We start from the raw sequence: 14,899 nt of genomic DNA, 5'->3' as shown, positions 1-14,899 counted from the left end.
CTCGCGTCTAGGACGGCCCCACGGTGGGAAGAGGTGAATGCTGAACGTCTGTGAAAGCGCCGGGTGAACCGTGAAGCCCGTGCGAAGGTTGATGGTTGTCGTTCTCGCGACTGTCACTCCCTGGAGAGAAGACACGGGTTAACGCAGCCCTTGTGATTCTAAGAACTGTTGTGCGGGGAGCAAGGTAGAGCGCGGCGCGCACCGCCCTGCCAGCTCCGGGTTCCGTGCCAGTTCAGCAGTGACAGGGTGTCAATGAGGAGCTATTAAACAGACTGCCCTTTTCTTCACCGAGGCGCTTAACTAAGGCACATCTCTGGCAGCAAGAGTTGTGCCAAGGGGGCCAAGTTTTCGTGGCAGCTCAGCTGTCTTCTAGCTTTGTGGGTGAGTCGGTTCCTTTCTCTGTCTCATTCTTCCTTTAAAATGGAAACGGTGATGATGATGCTTTACGGCCCATCTCTCTTCCCAAAATGGGTGATGGGGATTAAATGATGTGATGGAAAGGACGCACAATGAGAAATAAACACAGGACCCAAAGCCCCTGTCTCCGTGCAAGGCCAGAGTCCCCAGAGGCCATCATAAAGGCAGTTATACTGACAACTATTTCTCTTGGTTTTTTGTTTGGTTGTGTTGTGTTTTTCTGAGCAAAACCGAAGCAAAGGTAGTAGAGAGAAGGGACCCTCTGATTTATTCGTCAAAGTCCTGTGTATCGTGGAACAAACAAAAATATGTCGAGTACTTAATGCGGCTGTTAGATGCTTACCAAAAAAGGTGCCTATTCAACTACAGAGAACATGGTTTAAAGTCAAACATTTTGTATTCATGAGGACAGCAAATGTGTGTGCTGTTGAAGTGATTTAGTTCAATTGACTGTTGGCTGGATGACTGAGCAAGAATATTGAGGCATTTAACAATGTTGATGGTATTCAGGACAAACATTTATCCTCTGGAGAACAGAATTTGATCAGGATGACCAAATGCAACTCCAGTTTCTCAATTATTTATGATTTGAGACCCCCAGTGCTATTCATCACAGCTGGTTTTGACACCATTTAATTATTCAAAATAATCAGCTACACCTCTATAAACTTGATCTGACTTAAAATGGGCTTTGCTGCATCACAGTCAAGCCTGTTAACAAATTCTGGGCATCTGCACCCTATTTCTGTCCTAAAACAAAACAAAACAAAAAAAATCCACTCTGGCTGGAAGCTTTTGTCTCCTGTATTGAACTTTATAGCTTAAATCTTATTAGCTGGTGGTTAAGGGAGGGGCCCAAAAGGGCAGGGACAGGGGAGGCATTGTTCTGCCCTTGTCCCTTCACAATCCCTCCTGGTTCCAATGGTTTAAAATCAGGGCTATTCAGAATAGGAAGATTATCCTTTCTTCTGAAAAGAACAATAAGGCAGCGACATAATGGGAGGAATGAGACAGGAAAACTTGTTAATCTACCGTCCTCTTCGAATTGAGGGAGATTTTGAACTATTTTAGAACAGTGGTAGTCCTTTTTGGCTGCTCTGCTAAAAAGGACAACTGGTAACAGGCTATTTAAGAAATTATTAAGGCTGTTTTACAAGTGAGATAGTAAAAGACTGTAAAAGGTCAGGAAAAGAGATTTTGTGCAATTAAAAAAAACAAACAAACAAACAAACAACTGGGGCACCTGGCTGGCTCTGTCAGTAGAGAGTATATGACTCTTGATCTTGTAGGTTTGAGCTGCACAATGGGTGTAGAGATTACTTTAAAAAAAAAAATCCTGGGGCACCTGGGCGGCTCAGTCAGTTAGGCCTCGACTTAGGTCATGATCTCACAGTTCATGAGTTCAGGCCCCGCATCGGGTCTGTGCTGACAGCTCGGAGCCTGCTTCAGGTTCTGTCTCCCTCTGTCTCTGCCCCTCCCCCACTGATGCTCTGTCTTTCTCTCTCTCTCAAAGATGAGTAAACATTAAAAATAAATCTTTTTAAAAGGCCAAAACAGCAGCCTCATTATGATAGGAGACTAAAAAAGTCAACCCCAGATTTCCACATCTTTTTAAGTGGAATAACGGTGGCCGGCATTTTCTTAGCACTGCACTTGGATTATTTCACTCGTTTCTCAGAACTGCCCTTCGTAGAGGTACTATTCTATTGTCCCCATTTTACAAATGAGGAAACTTTACCCATAGGAAAACTGAGGCTTTGAGTGGCTCAGATGTGAAATGGCAGAAGTTAGGTTTTAGGACCAGGATATGTGACTCAAGCCCACATGATTTACCTCAATGCTCTCCAGACTCATTAAGTAGTATCCTATGGTGACCTGGAGTCAGAAGGAGAAAAAATCAAGACTACCAGTGACTGTCTAAAACTGATCATGCAGCTGATAAGCCAACAATTGTCTTGGCAGAAAAAAAAAAGGGGGGGGGGCAGGGGAAGGCAGGAGAGGAAACCACCAAAATAAGGAATCCCCCCATTAAAAATACTGGGAGCCCATTACATGGTCTTTATGGTCCAGAGCCTACCAGATAGCTGAGAATCTGACTTAGAAAATTTTATACAGCATCTGAATAGAGGCCAAAGAGGTCAAAGAACTAACCTGAAAATTATAAATACCACTTAACAATTGATGTGTGGCTATTAAGAGAGCAAACAATTCATCTGACCGTTAATTCATGACAACCTTTTATTCTGTGGACAGAACATAAAGCACAGAGGTAAATTTGAGACCTTGCCCTCTAGGAGTTTCACCTCCTGGTGGCAGTGGAGACCAGGGTGGGCAAAGCAAAATAAGTGATAATACTGACAAAGTTCTGGATGGAAGAGGGCAAAGGAGAAGAAAAGCTTCCGTGAATTTTTTTATTATTTCACCAGAATTTCTATTTGCCCCATCTTGTTTAAAAATCTTGGACGGAAATGAAAAAAAAAAATGGTGAATAGCTGTCCTAGTTTCAGAATTTTGCTGCTTGGAGGAGAATGAGAAAAACAATTCCCCGGTAATTTTGAGTCTTTGTCTAGAGGTGATGCAGCAAGCACTGTGTCCTTGTCAGATAAATTTTGGAGACTGTTAAAAGCTGGCAACATCATACCTCTAGCAGATTTTGCAGTCACTGGAAATAACATCAATCCTTGTCTCAGGATGGCGTTCGATGCCTCTGTTCCCTTGGCTACCTGCGTTGACTTCAACCTCACTCTTCCCCAGCCTCCACAGTCCTAATCCAGGAGGCTTCCAAAGGCGCAGTGCTAGCATTATCTTTCAAACGGAGTGAGCTCTGAGGCTGTGTGGGTCGACAGAATTAATAGGCAGGGGTCGGGAGCATCCCGAGGCGAAAGGCTGAGTGCAGAGATGAGGCCAGAGGTCCAATACCCCTTGACAAGATCCTTTGGGGGAATTACCTCTATTACCATTAACTCCAGCTGAGCTAAATTTGGGCGGGTTGCTCATCTTAAATCAGGAGAACAAAGCTTTGTCCACCTGAGCCCGTGCACTCGAGGGATCAGTGGCCACAATCACTTTATGTAAGATGCAGCGTTCCGATGTTGCCAGTGACACGTAAGAGGGCATCGCCAGATAGAGGGGTGGATGCTCCATGAGGCTGCGGCCTGCAAAATGGCAGAAGCCCGTGACAGAACGCCACTTAAGGTCTGAAAGGTCTTTCAAACATTTCTAAACCCTTAGCAAGAAGAAAACCATAGTTGCGTTGAGGTTTTTGTGAAGGGTGAGGAGAGAGGGAATTAGCCCAATTCACAAATAGTGTGCACAAGGTCATTTTATTTTATAGATCTGCAGGATAATAGGTGCTGTGATAAAAATGGGTGGTTTTTCTGGAAGGGTTAGGCAGTCACTGTATATAAAGACAGATGGATTCAGACCAGGGGTGAGCAGGACAGGCATTCTTGCCAAGGCAGATGGCAGTGAAGCAAAGAGCAGGAGATCCTGCGGTCTTGTCAAAGGGCACAGAGGTAAAACTGTCCGGAAGGAGAAGGGAGCTGGTGGAAGATGGCAGATCTGGGCTGGGGTCGTGAAAGCCTGGCTAAGGAATCCGGGATCTATCCAGAGATTTCCGAGTAAGAGAATAACAAAGTCCAGGCAGCACAGGAAGAAATTTGGCATGGCAGCTGTTTGTAGCCTGAGAGGCAGGAAGATGGCATGTCACCGGTATCCAACAAGGGCCAGCTCTGTGCCGGACGCTAGGCAAGCACCAGACTGTAGCAATGACCTAAAGTAATCAGTCTTCCGTGGCCCCTGTCCCTAATACAACTGTAGGCTGTCTGCACTCCCACACCAAGAATGTTCTGTATACTCGGGTCTCACACTTGGTCACCTGGTCCAAAATGTGTTCTTCTCGGCTTTCTTTGTGAAGCTGAATAATGTGGAAGATTTCCAGATGGATTTTTATTCTGTCAGTTTCAAATTGAGCCATAGAATGGTAGGGCAGTAGGTCTCCATGTGCCTTTTCAGTAGCTTCTCACATCACTGACTCCAGGCAGCAGGAGATTTCCCCTGTTCTGTCTGTCAAGAATTCTGGATATGTCAACTTGGGGCGTTTTGTTTCAGTTTTACTTTATTTTTAAGTCTCTTGTTTTTACTCGGCTTTCTTCTGTGGTGGTGTGCCTGTCGATACTCAGAATATTCATTTTGAGAATTTCAACTCTGTTACATGGACAGGAAAATGCAAATAAGCTTAAATCTTAAAACTATATATCAGAGTGCCCAATAGGTAACTTTGCTATACACACTCCGTCAGCCAGTGTCTCTTCAAAGGATTTTAACACCTATTAAAATCACATTAACTTTGGAATTCCAGTTCTGATGGGGAAAAGCCACTCCAGGACCAGATCGTAGTATCAGCATCTAAATGAGCCACACAGCTCTGCAAGGAATTACAGATGGCGTTATTATCCACAAGACAAAATCAGAAGGCCTTAGGCACACCCCTCGGGTTCTAATAAAATCAGATTTAACATTATTTATGACTATTCTTTGTTTTCTGTCATTCACATAATTGGAAAAGTGAAATAGAGGCAATGGATCAGACCAGGGGTTTTAGATAACCGAGAGTTTCATTGGCGATATCGAATGACTGCTTTAAACAATGCAGACAGATGCTTCCAAGCAGTCGTGGTCAATTGCATTATATTATAATAGAGGACCACACTAGGGTGGTCAGATCCACACGCTGAGAGACAAAAAGCAATAAACCGAGTGAATCTCAAAGTGAATTAATGCTGTAATCTCTTATCACAAGATGTTTTAGCAGCCCAGCCCATGCCAAAAGTATGACCTTCAAAACCCAGAAACAGGGATGTCAACTTATTTCAGGGATTTCCGTATAGATTGAACTAATGTCTTCCAGAATACAAATCCATCTTCAAAGGTATTCTGTCCCTGGAACTATTGAAGAATAGACCTCAGGCTTTCAGGGCAATTCTAAGTGGCCAGTATCCCCAATACTTTGAGTATGGGTAGCACTGCTTAAGTGTTTGTAGATGTTTAAGATCTCAGACTCATCGCTTTGGGCCTATACTTTTTCTCATTTTAGAGAAAAGTACCAAAGCCTGGAGTCCCTTTAAACCAGCATTTGCAAAACCACAGATCATACACCATTTTAGAATAGAAAATAGCGGAGTTTATCACGTTTAGGAAGAGTAAGGAAAGGGTAAGAACTGCTGTGAAACACCCTTTCGCCAGAGAAGCGTGTGGCATTAGTGCCTCTGGGCTTTTTTTTTTTTTTTTTTTTTTTTTTTTTTTTTCTTAATGGACAACAGGGCAGGTCTGCAATTAAAAAAAAAATTTTGAATGTCCATCTGCCAAGAATCAGGAGTTCATGAGTATGGTCTCTTTGAATAGATAATGACCCCACTGTTTTTAGACTTTAAATTCTTGGATTAGAGTGAGTTAGTTCCTCCTTGGAAAGAAGAGAGGGACTCCTCACTGGGAAGTAGTTTGTGAATCTAAAAGACAACCAGTTCCTTGTTTTCATTATGCCTCATGTAAATGCTATGGAAAACATCGATAATTGCTATGCATCTCCTTCATGGAAAAAAAAAAAGTCTGCACGCTCCTAAACTCTGTTACATCTGTCACGTGTAAAACATTTCTCCTGATAATTTTCTGTCACTTGCTCCTGCTCTTTGCAACAGCTGTGCGCTGCTAATGACTTCCCTTATTAGTTAGCCCCAGTACTTTCTTGGGCTTGAACCGTACACTGTAGAAAATGTTGACTTTACAGCCATCGTGCAGGAGGCTAATAGATGATGTTTACCATACGTGGCTAAGGTCTTGAAGAGGTCCCTCTTCCACTGTTGCTTTTGTAAAGAAGGATAATGTAAATGAAACTAAGAGTTCACAAATAATTCAGCAAATCTGGATCTGTTTGAGCCACATAAGGACAGGTCACCAGGCTAATATAAATAGTGTCACTTCATGACGGAATATTATCAATTTGCACTCAGGCAGTTATAAAACAAGCTATGTGGCCTGTAAGCATTTTGCAAATGATGGTGGAGATTGTACCTCTGACTGGGAAATTGTTGTTCATCCTCTAAGACTGAGGTAAATGATCTGCCAGGAGCCTTTCTTTGTGCTCCTGCAACAGTATCTTCAGGCCTCTTTTCTTTGAATCACATTTGACTGTCTTTATCCTTTTGTGTGTGTTCCTCCCCCATCAGACTGGGACATACTCAAGAAGAGATCGTGTTTTGTAATCCCCCATGCCTAGGTCACCAGTTTGGAATGAAGTAGATGATTGATGAATTAGTAAAACATGAAATCCTTTTATCTTCTTCACATCCTTTGTACATTTGTTATGAATACATCAATTATTTCTGAAGCTGAGTTTGGGGAGGTAATGGCACCTATCCTAGGGAGTGAGTAAATACTTCATGCTTTGGGGTATATAGTTCTTTTCTTCCTATACCCTTGCTAGACATCTAAAGTGCGTCTAAAATCTTTGAAATCTTGATGTTTTTTTCACTAGGAAGTCCAACGCTGTACGGCCGATATGAACATCACTGCAGAACATTCCAATCATCCAGATAACAAGCACAAAAACAGATACATCAACATTTTAGCATGTAAGTAATAAACTTGAAACTATCTTCAGCTGTGAGGAAATTAAATCTTCATGCTGGGTAGAAGCCTAAAGCCAAGCAATCAGAATCAGGATGCCAAGAGAGAATTCCACTCTCAAGTTAACCTCTCATTAGCCCATCTTCAACCGTGTCTAGGAAGAAGTGGGGACATTGACTGCCCCCTGAGTCTTTCCTTAAGCCGGCAGATCTCAGCTTGTGAGTAAGGTGATTGAAAAAAATGTTCCTTGCCTCACTGTTCTCACATGAAGTGATTGCACACCTGATGCTGGGAACCAAAGTTTGAATGTCCTGTGGCTATCCTGACATTGCTTTTAAGTGGCGAGGAGCCAGGGTTTTAAATACAAATAGGAATACTGAAAATTGAATCACATAAGTGAATGCCAAAGTTGTCTAAGACTAGGTAGTTGGTCTACACTGCAAGTGATAGAGTCACCATTCCTTGGGGCCCATGTGCTCAGTTCTCTATACCGTATTTCCAAGGTCAAGAGTACTCTGGTGGTTAGGGACACAAACAAACATCCGTCTTACAGAGCCTTATGGAATACGCTAGGAGCACAGGCTACTTCTGTGGCTCTAATGCTACTTCTGATAGACAGTGGGGTTTGGGTCACTGGCAGATAATACATGCTTTGCTATTAAGGTCAGGGACACGCATGTTTATGGCTAACATACACTATGGTAAGGAACACATTCCATAGGCTTTTATAGTGCATTAAATTGAACCATTTAAATTTGAACGCTACTGTAGATAAAGCTTTTTATAATGCTTTAGCGAGATAAAAATCACATACCATATGAAATTCACCCATTTAAAGTTAACTTATATTTAAATGGGAATTTAAATATAAACTGAATTTCAGTGGTTTTTAGTATATTCACAGTTGTACAGTCATCACCACTAATGTTAGAACACTTTCAGCACCCCAACAAAAAACCCCATACCCATTAGCAGTCATTCCCAACTCCTCCTTTCCCCCAACCCCTACAAAAACACCTACTTTCTGTTTCTGTGTATTTGCCAATTCCGGGCATTGGATGTAAATGGAATCCTAGACTCTGTGGCCTTTTGTGTCTGGTTTCTTCCACTTAGCATGACGTTTTCAAGATTCATCCATCTCGTAGCTTCTATCGGCACTTCATTCCTTTTTATGGCTGAAAAATACTCTGTGGTATGGATATGCCACATTGTGTTTATTCATTTGTCATTTGATGGACACTTGGGTTGTTTCTACTTTTTGGCTATTATGAATAATGCTGCTATGAACATTTGTGCAGACATATATTATCAATTCTCTTGGATATATACTTAGAATAGCTAGGTCATATGGTAACTCTATGTTTAACATTTTGAAGAACTGCCATACTATCTTCCAAAGTGGCTATACCATTTTACATTCCCACCAGGAATATATGAGAGTTCCATTGTCCATAATCTCATCAACACTGGCTACATATATATATTATATATGTATATATGCATATATGTGTGTGTGTGTGTGTATATATATATATATATATGTATTACAAAATATATACATAATCCCTAATGATGACTAATGTTGAGCATCTTTTCATGTATTGGCCACCTGTGTATCTTCTTTGGGGAAATATCTTTTCAGATCCTTTGCACATTTTTTAAATAGGATTACTTATCTTTTTGCAGCTGATCCTAGATACAAGTCCATTGTATAGATAAATAGTACACAAATATTTTCTCCCATTCCGTGCATTGTCTTTACACTTTCTTGCTGGTGTCCTTTGAGGCAAAAATTATTTTAATTCTGGTGAAATACTAGTTTTCTTTTGTTGCCTGTGTTTTTGGTGTTCTATGTATGAAACCACAGCCTAAGCCAAGATCATGAAGATTTACACCTGTGTTTTTATCAAAGCGTTCTATGGCTTTAGCTCTTACATTTAGGTCTTTTATCCAAATGACTTTTACATATGATGCGAGGCAGGGTCCAAGTTTATTCTTCCGCATGTTGATAGCTGGTTGTCCTAGCACGCTTTGCAGATTGAATTGTCTTAGTGCCCCTATTGAAAATCAGCTGACCATAAATGTAGGAGTTTATTTCTAGACTGTCACTTCTCTTCCACTGATAGCTCTATCCTCAGGCCAGTATCAATTTGTCTTGATTGCAGACTATAGCTTCGTAGTCGATTTTGAATCTGGAAATGGTGAATGCTCCAACTTTGTTCTTCTTCAAGATTGTTTTAGTTTTTCTGGGTCCCATGTGTTTCCATATCAATTTTGGGATCGACTTTTATATTACTGCAAAAGGTGTAGCTGGGATTTTGGTAGGGATTGCGTTGAATCTGTGGATTACTCTTAACATTGTCTTCCATCCATGAAGATGGGATGTCTTTCCATGTATTTATATCTTTTACTCTTTGCAGTGTTTTACATTTATAGTTTTCCTTTTGTTGTGCTTCTTTTGTTAAATTCATTTAAGTATTCTTTTTGATGCTATGGCAAATGGGATTGTTTACTTAATTTTGAGACCTTGCAATTCTCATGTATAGAAATATAATCTTTTTAAAATATTGCTCATGTATCCCACAATCTTTGCTGAATTCATTTATCCTAATAGTTCTCCTTTGTGGACTCCTTAGAATTTTTATATACAAGATCTTATCATTTGCTATTACAGTTTCACTTCTAACTCTAGATAAAGTTTTTAAAGAACCACAAGTCATTTTTGAATCAGAGTACTGGTTTCACTTATGTGAGAGAATGAGGTAAACAGGACAACAAGGAAGAAGAATCAAACTGTGCTTTTCTCTCCCTTCTTTGAATGGATGGACTCTTGACAGTATTTGTTGGCCAACCCAGTAAAGGCTCATTTTGCTGAGATTATAAGGATTTGTCAATCAATATACCTTATTTCTAACCATGAAAGTCAGGCAGGGATATAGACACATGTGTGTCTTGAGTACGTCCACACATATCATTCTCTCCACCTTGACAGTCCTCACTTCTGGTGACCTCAGTTCTTGGCTACAAGTATGTGGCAGAAAAGAGGGAGGAAATCACAGCAGCTTCTGGGTGGTATGCCCAAGGGTCATGCTATTTCCTGGAAAGTTTACCACCTGTGCTTCGATGTGGTTGTACTTTGACCAGTTCATTTGTGGTTTCGCTTTCACAAATTCACATTAGATACAGTTTTATTTCCGTAGGTTCAGAAAGTTGGGTTCTGATGTTCATGACATTTTGTCAGATTCTGGGCACATAAATACCCATCATCTTGGTCTACCCCTATATTAAGGGCTAATTTAGCGTGGCAAAAAATGGGACAGAAATGTCATGAAACAACTAAACTTAACGTGCCAGAAACACAAAGTAGGAAAAGGCTTCTCTCACAGAGCCGTTACAACTCTTAGGTATATATGGATGCTACCATACCCCCTCCTATACTCCTCTATTTTCCCAAGGCTGTTGCCTTTCAGATTAAATATGAATTTTGCAACTTGGAATACGTGTTCTTGTCAGTCTGAAAAATACACAATATAGTGGTACTGAGCTAGGACATAGCTGTAGGTGTCCAGATAACTTGGGGGAAATTTTTCATTTGGAGCCTGTTTCTATCAGGCAGCCCCCGTGCCTATCAAATGTACTCGCAGCCTCCTGTCAGAACAACTGAAACAATTCACGGTTCCAAGGATGGAGAGTGCTTTCAAAAAGTGCTTGATATATAGTCTTGAGGTCATTAATGTCTAGGCTAACTAAACCACTCATTGGACTTGTTTTTGGAATAGCCTTTTATGATTAGGACTATAACCAGAAATGTAAACTTAACTTTTGCCCATTCTGTTCCTAGCTAGGGAAGATAAAATTATGACCTTCGCTTCATTTCATTGGCTGTCCTAAAAATTCAAGCTATACTTTGCTAGGTAACAAGAGGCACATAATCCATTCCCCTGTTTTGTGTTCATAAGCTGAAGTTAAGTGGTTCCTAAAATCTGATTGCTGGCCAGATTGCTGCAATGAGATTACTTTTAGGAATAGCTCTGGGTTCCCTCGGTTACCTAGGTTCTGTTGGGGTGACAGGGACTCTGAATTTAGCAGAGGAATCTCCTGAAAATAGATATTTGGTGTTCTGGACCTAATAGACCAATATGCCTTTTTATATTTGTATCACTGGAAAAGAGGGCAATGGATAGTCAAAAGCCTCAGTTTTAAAATACAGGACAAGGAAATGTTGGAGGGTTACAACTTGAAATCATTTTACACGAACTAATAAGGACTCCAGTTTGCATTTCTTGGGCACTCACAGGTCAGAGCATGAGGTAGAAATGTCCCTGTGTTTTAAGATGGGTTTCAATGCTGTATCTTTGAAGTTTTACTTGTTGTTCTGGCCAAAGTTCTCTGGGGGCACTCTGGGAGATGCCGCACTGCCTGTTTGCCTTGTTCTCTGCTTTAGAATGCTGGTGGTTTTTGAATTACACATTTTGTTTTTGCTTTTTTTTTTTTCTTTTTCTTTTTTTGTCCTCTATAGATGATCACAGTAGGGTGAAGTTAAGACCTTTACCAGGAAAAGACTCTAAGCACAGCGACTACATTAATGCAAACTATGTCGATGTAAGTCAGAAATGTTTTTATAAACCTGCTTCTGATAATTGAAGAGTTGCCACAGAGACTGTTGAACGTGTTTTAATACTGCACAGAGCTTTTACTAACACACAGCCTATTCAGTCTGGAAGGCACTTGAATTATTAACTGGTGTGTGGTACCCTTGCCTCTTACTTTGTGCTGTGTCATCTTTGAAGGGCTACAACAAAGCGAAAGCCTATATCGCCACCCAGGGACCTTTAAAGTCTACATTTGAAGATTTCTGGAGGATGATTTGGGAACAAAACACTGGAATCATTATCATGATTACGAACCTTGTGGAAAAAGGAAGAGTAAGAGCCTCTTGGCTTAATATCTTAAATCATGTACCTTCATTCAAAACCTATTTATGGAGTACCTGCCATAGGGTTAGGAGCTTGACCAGGTGTAAAGAGTTAAGGTGATGAAAGGCATCCTCTCTGCCCGTACCTTGCTTGTAGTCTGGTGGGAAAGAGCTCAGCACTTATAAGAGTGAATTAAGTGTGGCAGTAGGAATGAACAGAACATTATAATGGGGATGCTGCAGAATGGATGAATACATCCTCTGGGGCTGAGATTTTGTAAAGGAGCTCTTGTTTGCAGTGAGATGTGAACAGTGAGGGACGAGGAGGAGTTAGGGAAGGACCTTCTAAGCCCAGGGAACACAGGGAAGCTGGAGGAAACCCAGTGTAGTGGGGGAACTACCGATAGTTCAGGCAGGGGACAGCAGCACTGCTGAAACACCCTAGCATTGAGAGAACCTTTTTTTAAGATGATGAATATTTGAGTTATTAGATTATGAGCTTACATTACATGATGGTAATGTAGGCTGGAATAAAGGCTAAGCCTCAAGTTCATTAGGCAGAGTCGCTTCAACTTCACTTTGACTGTGGAGTCCCCGTTTCACCTTTGGTGACCCAAGTTGTGAAATGAAGATTTGCATTGTTACAAGACTCTCTTGCAACTCTGAATGCAGCCCAGACTCCTAAACGATAAGTAAACTCCTTTATAATGTAGCCAGCCCTATTTCTTACTGGCCAAACACAGGTTTCTTTCTTTGGCCCTCTTTAAAGTGCACTGTGTGTTGAAAGATGGTCACGAATACTAGACCCATTTCTCAAAGGATCTTGCCCACACTTGTCCCACGATTAACCACTTGAGAGGTATGTCTGCCTATAAGCCATTGGGCCCGTACATTCCTTTCTCAGTCAACTACATGGCCAGAGTACTGGTTTTAAAGACTTATGAAATCACTTCATCGAGAGTACAACCGTGGCATAAATTGCAGTTGCAGTTAACAACTTTTTCCTTTTTGCAGCGAAAATGCGATCAGTATTGGCCAACAGAGAATAGTGAGGAGTACGGAAACATTATTGTCACACTGAAGAGCACAAAAGTACACGCCTGCTACACTGTGCGTCGTTTTTCAGTCAGAAATACAAAAGTGAAGAAGGTACTGAAGGAATCGGGTGGGCTGCCAGGGCATCTCTCTTTAAACTTGTACGAAAAACGGCACAACCAAGGCCAATTCTCATAACCAACTTGGCTTTAAAAAAGTATTTCTAAAAAACGTTTTTTCACAACTCGTTTGATTGACATCAATGTATGCTGTGAAAGATACTGGCAAAGCACATAATAGAATTTAACTGGCCTGATTAAATGCCGTAATCTCCCAGTGAAGGCTTCGTTTTTTGTTTTGTTTTGTTTTGTCTTTTTTAAAAAGGTCCTCTTCGGTTTTGGTGACCAGCAACTATAGCAGCATCTGCTTGTTGACTGAGCTTTTTAATAGCAATTTTCTGACAGTTTTAAAGCATTATTTCCCAAAGTGTGCTCCAAGGAATGCTAAGATGCTTGCAAAAATCAGATTCTGCTGTTTAATAGGTATGGAAAATGAATGCTAGGTAATAAATATTCTCCGTTAGAAATGAACAGGGCACGCAAGTGACCAAAGTGCTAGTGAAGAAACCTCTTCAAATTTATTTTGCCTAGTGCTTCCTAAAGTGCCTTAATACAACCCTTGTCTGTGTAACTGTTAACATCCTGAGATTCACACCCTGTGGAAAATGCTTTCAGGTTCTCTCTTGTTCAAAAGCTGCTGTTGCACCAAGACTCCTAGACCACTGCAACATTACTAGGAACTCTAGGTAGATGTTCATTAAGAAAATGTACAGTTGCTCTACAGAGACTTAGGAATGGCTGTTGTTTGTAGCAATGGGTATAATGTGGTGTTTTGTTGTTGTTGTTTTTAGTCTGAGAAGGTGTTAAAACTCCAGCCTTCCTGCCCCCAGAAGAATTCACCTTTATTCAAACTTTTATATACAATGTCATTGGCTCTGAAACCTATCTGTGCTCCAAGGTTAACAGTCCTTTGTACATGTAGTTTTTTCCCAGAATGGCAGAAGCATATGATAATCAAGTAGCATTGTATTTATCTGTGTTCTGATAGACCCGTTACAAAGCCCATTTGTAAAAAGCCCATGGGAACCCTTCAGGTATTTAAGCCTCACCCACTTATTCTTATTTTGGAAGCAGCTTAGAGGGAGGAGGAAGTCAAATGGGAATGTTAGGAGTCTTGTGCAAGAGGAAAAAGTAGTAACTAAAAATAAGAAAGAAATAGGAAAATGAGAGTTAACAGAGGATTTCAGAAATGAAAGTCATCAGGCCTTGGTAGTACAGGGCCGAACACCTAACATGCTCCAGTGTTGAGTAATGAGCCCGAGTCATTAAAAAAAAAAAAGTGAACTTTTCAGAGGTATTTGTGGTAAGAAAAAAACATGTAACAGCTAGTTACCCATTTGGGGAAATTTTTCATCCAAGTAGTTAAAATGAAAAAAAAAAAAGTAGTTTAAAAAGCTGAGCCACTTAAAGGAAAACTACTCTGAAAAATTCACTTATGAAAGTGACAGATAAATTTATTATTGCTTTGACTCTGGAGATTGACCATCATTTGGCACTTAGGATCTTCCCCACAGCTGGTGAAGAATGTAAAGCAAGGACCAGCACTTAGGTTCCTGAAGGTTCAACCTGGACAGCGGAGAAAGGATGGGAATCCGGGCCCACTGTCAGATGAAAGCAAAGGACCAAAGCCTTCTGGAGTTGGGGCGGGAAGTCAGAAAATGGAGACCCTGTAGGCAAATTACAGTGTTTGAGATGGTTCTAAATCCAAAAAACTAGCGTCAAGTGTTCGTACCTGGTACAGTCTTAAGCCATACTCTCCCCCAGGAGAGGTCTGATACTTGCCATCCAG

General features: G+C 40.9%; 1 protein-coding gene across 4 annotated transcripts in view; it reads left to right on the top strand.

Annotated features, from left to right (window-relative positions):
- The window catches only part of PTPRG (protein tyrosine phosphatase receptor type G), a 722,691-nt gene that overhangs the window by 678,304 nt on the left and 29,488 nt on the right, over positions 1-14,899 (top strand). For all 4 annotated transcript variants that reach the window (XM_040454574.1, XM_040454572.1, XM_040454573.1 and 1 more), the window contains 4 exons: positions 6,950-7,046; positions 11,561-11,643; positions 11,832-11,966; positions 12,971-13,105. In XM_040454574.1, coding sequence (XP_040310508.1) covers positions 6,950-7,046; positions 11,561-11,643; positions 11,832-11,966; positions 12,971-13,105 — 450 coding nt within the window. The remainder of the gene's footprint in view (positions 1-6,949; positions 7,047-11,560; positions 11,644-11,831; positions 11,967-12,970; positions 13,106-14,899) is intronic.

This window comes from Herpailurus yagouaroundi, unplaced genomic scaffold (assembly GCF_014898765.1).
Source record: "Herpailurus yagouaroundi ecotype Mexico unplaced genomic scaffold, PumYag 213, whole genome shotgun sequence".
Lineage (NCBI taxonomy): Eukaryota > Metazoa > Chordata > Mammalia > Carnivora > Felidae > Herpailurus > Herpailurus yagouaroundi.
The sequence above is the reverse complement of the archived record's forward strand: the minus strand, read 5'-3'. Positions and strand labels throughout refer to the sequence as shown.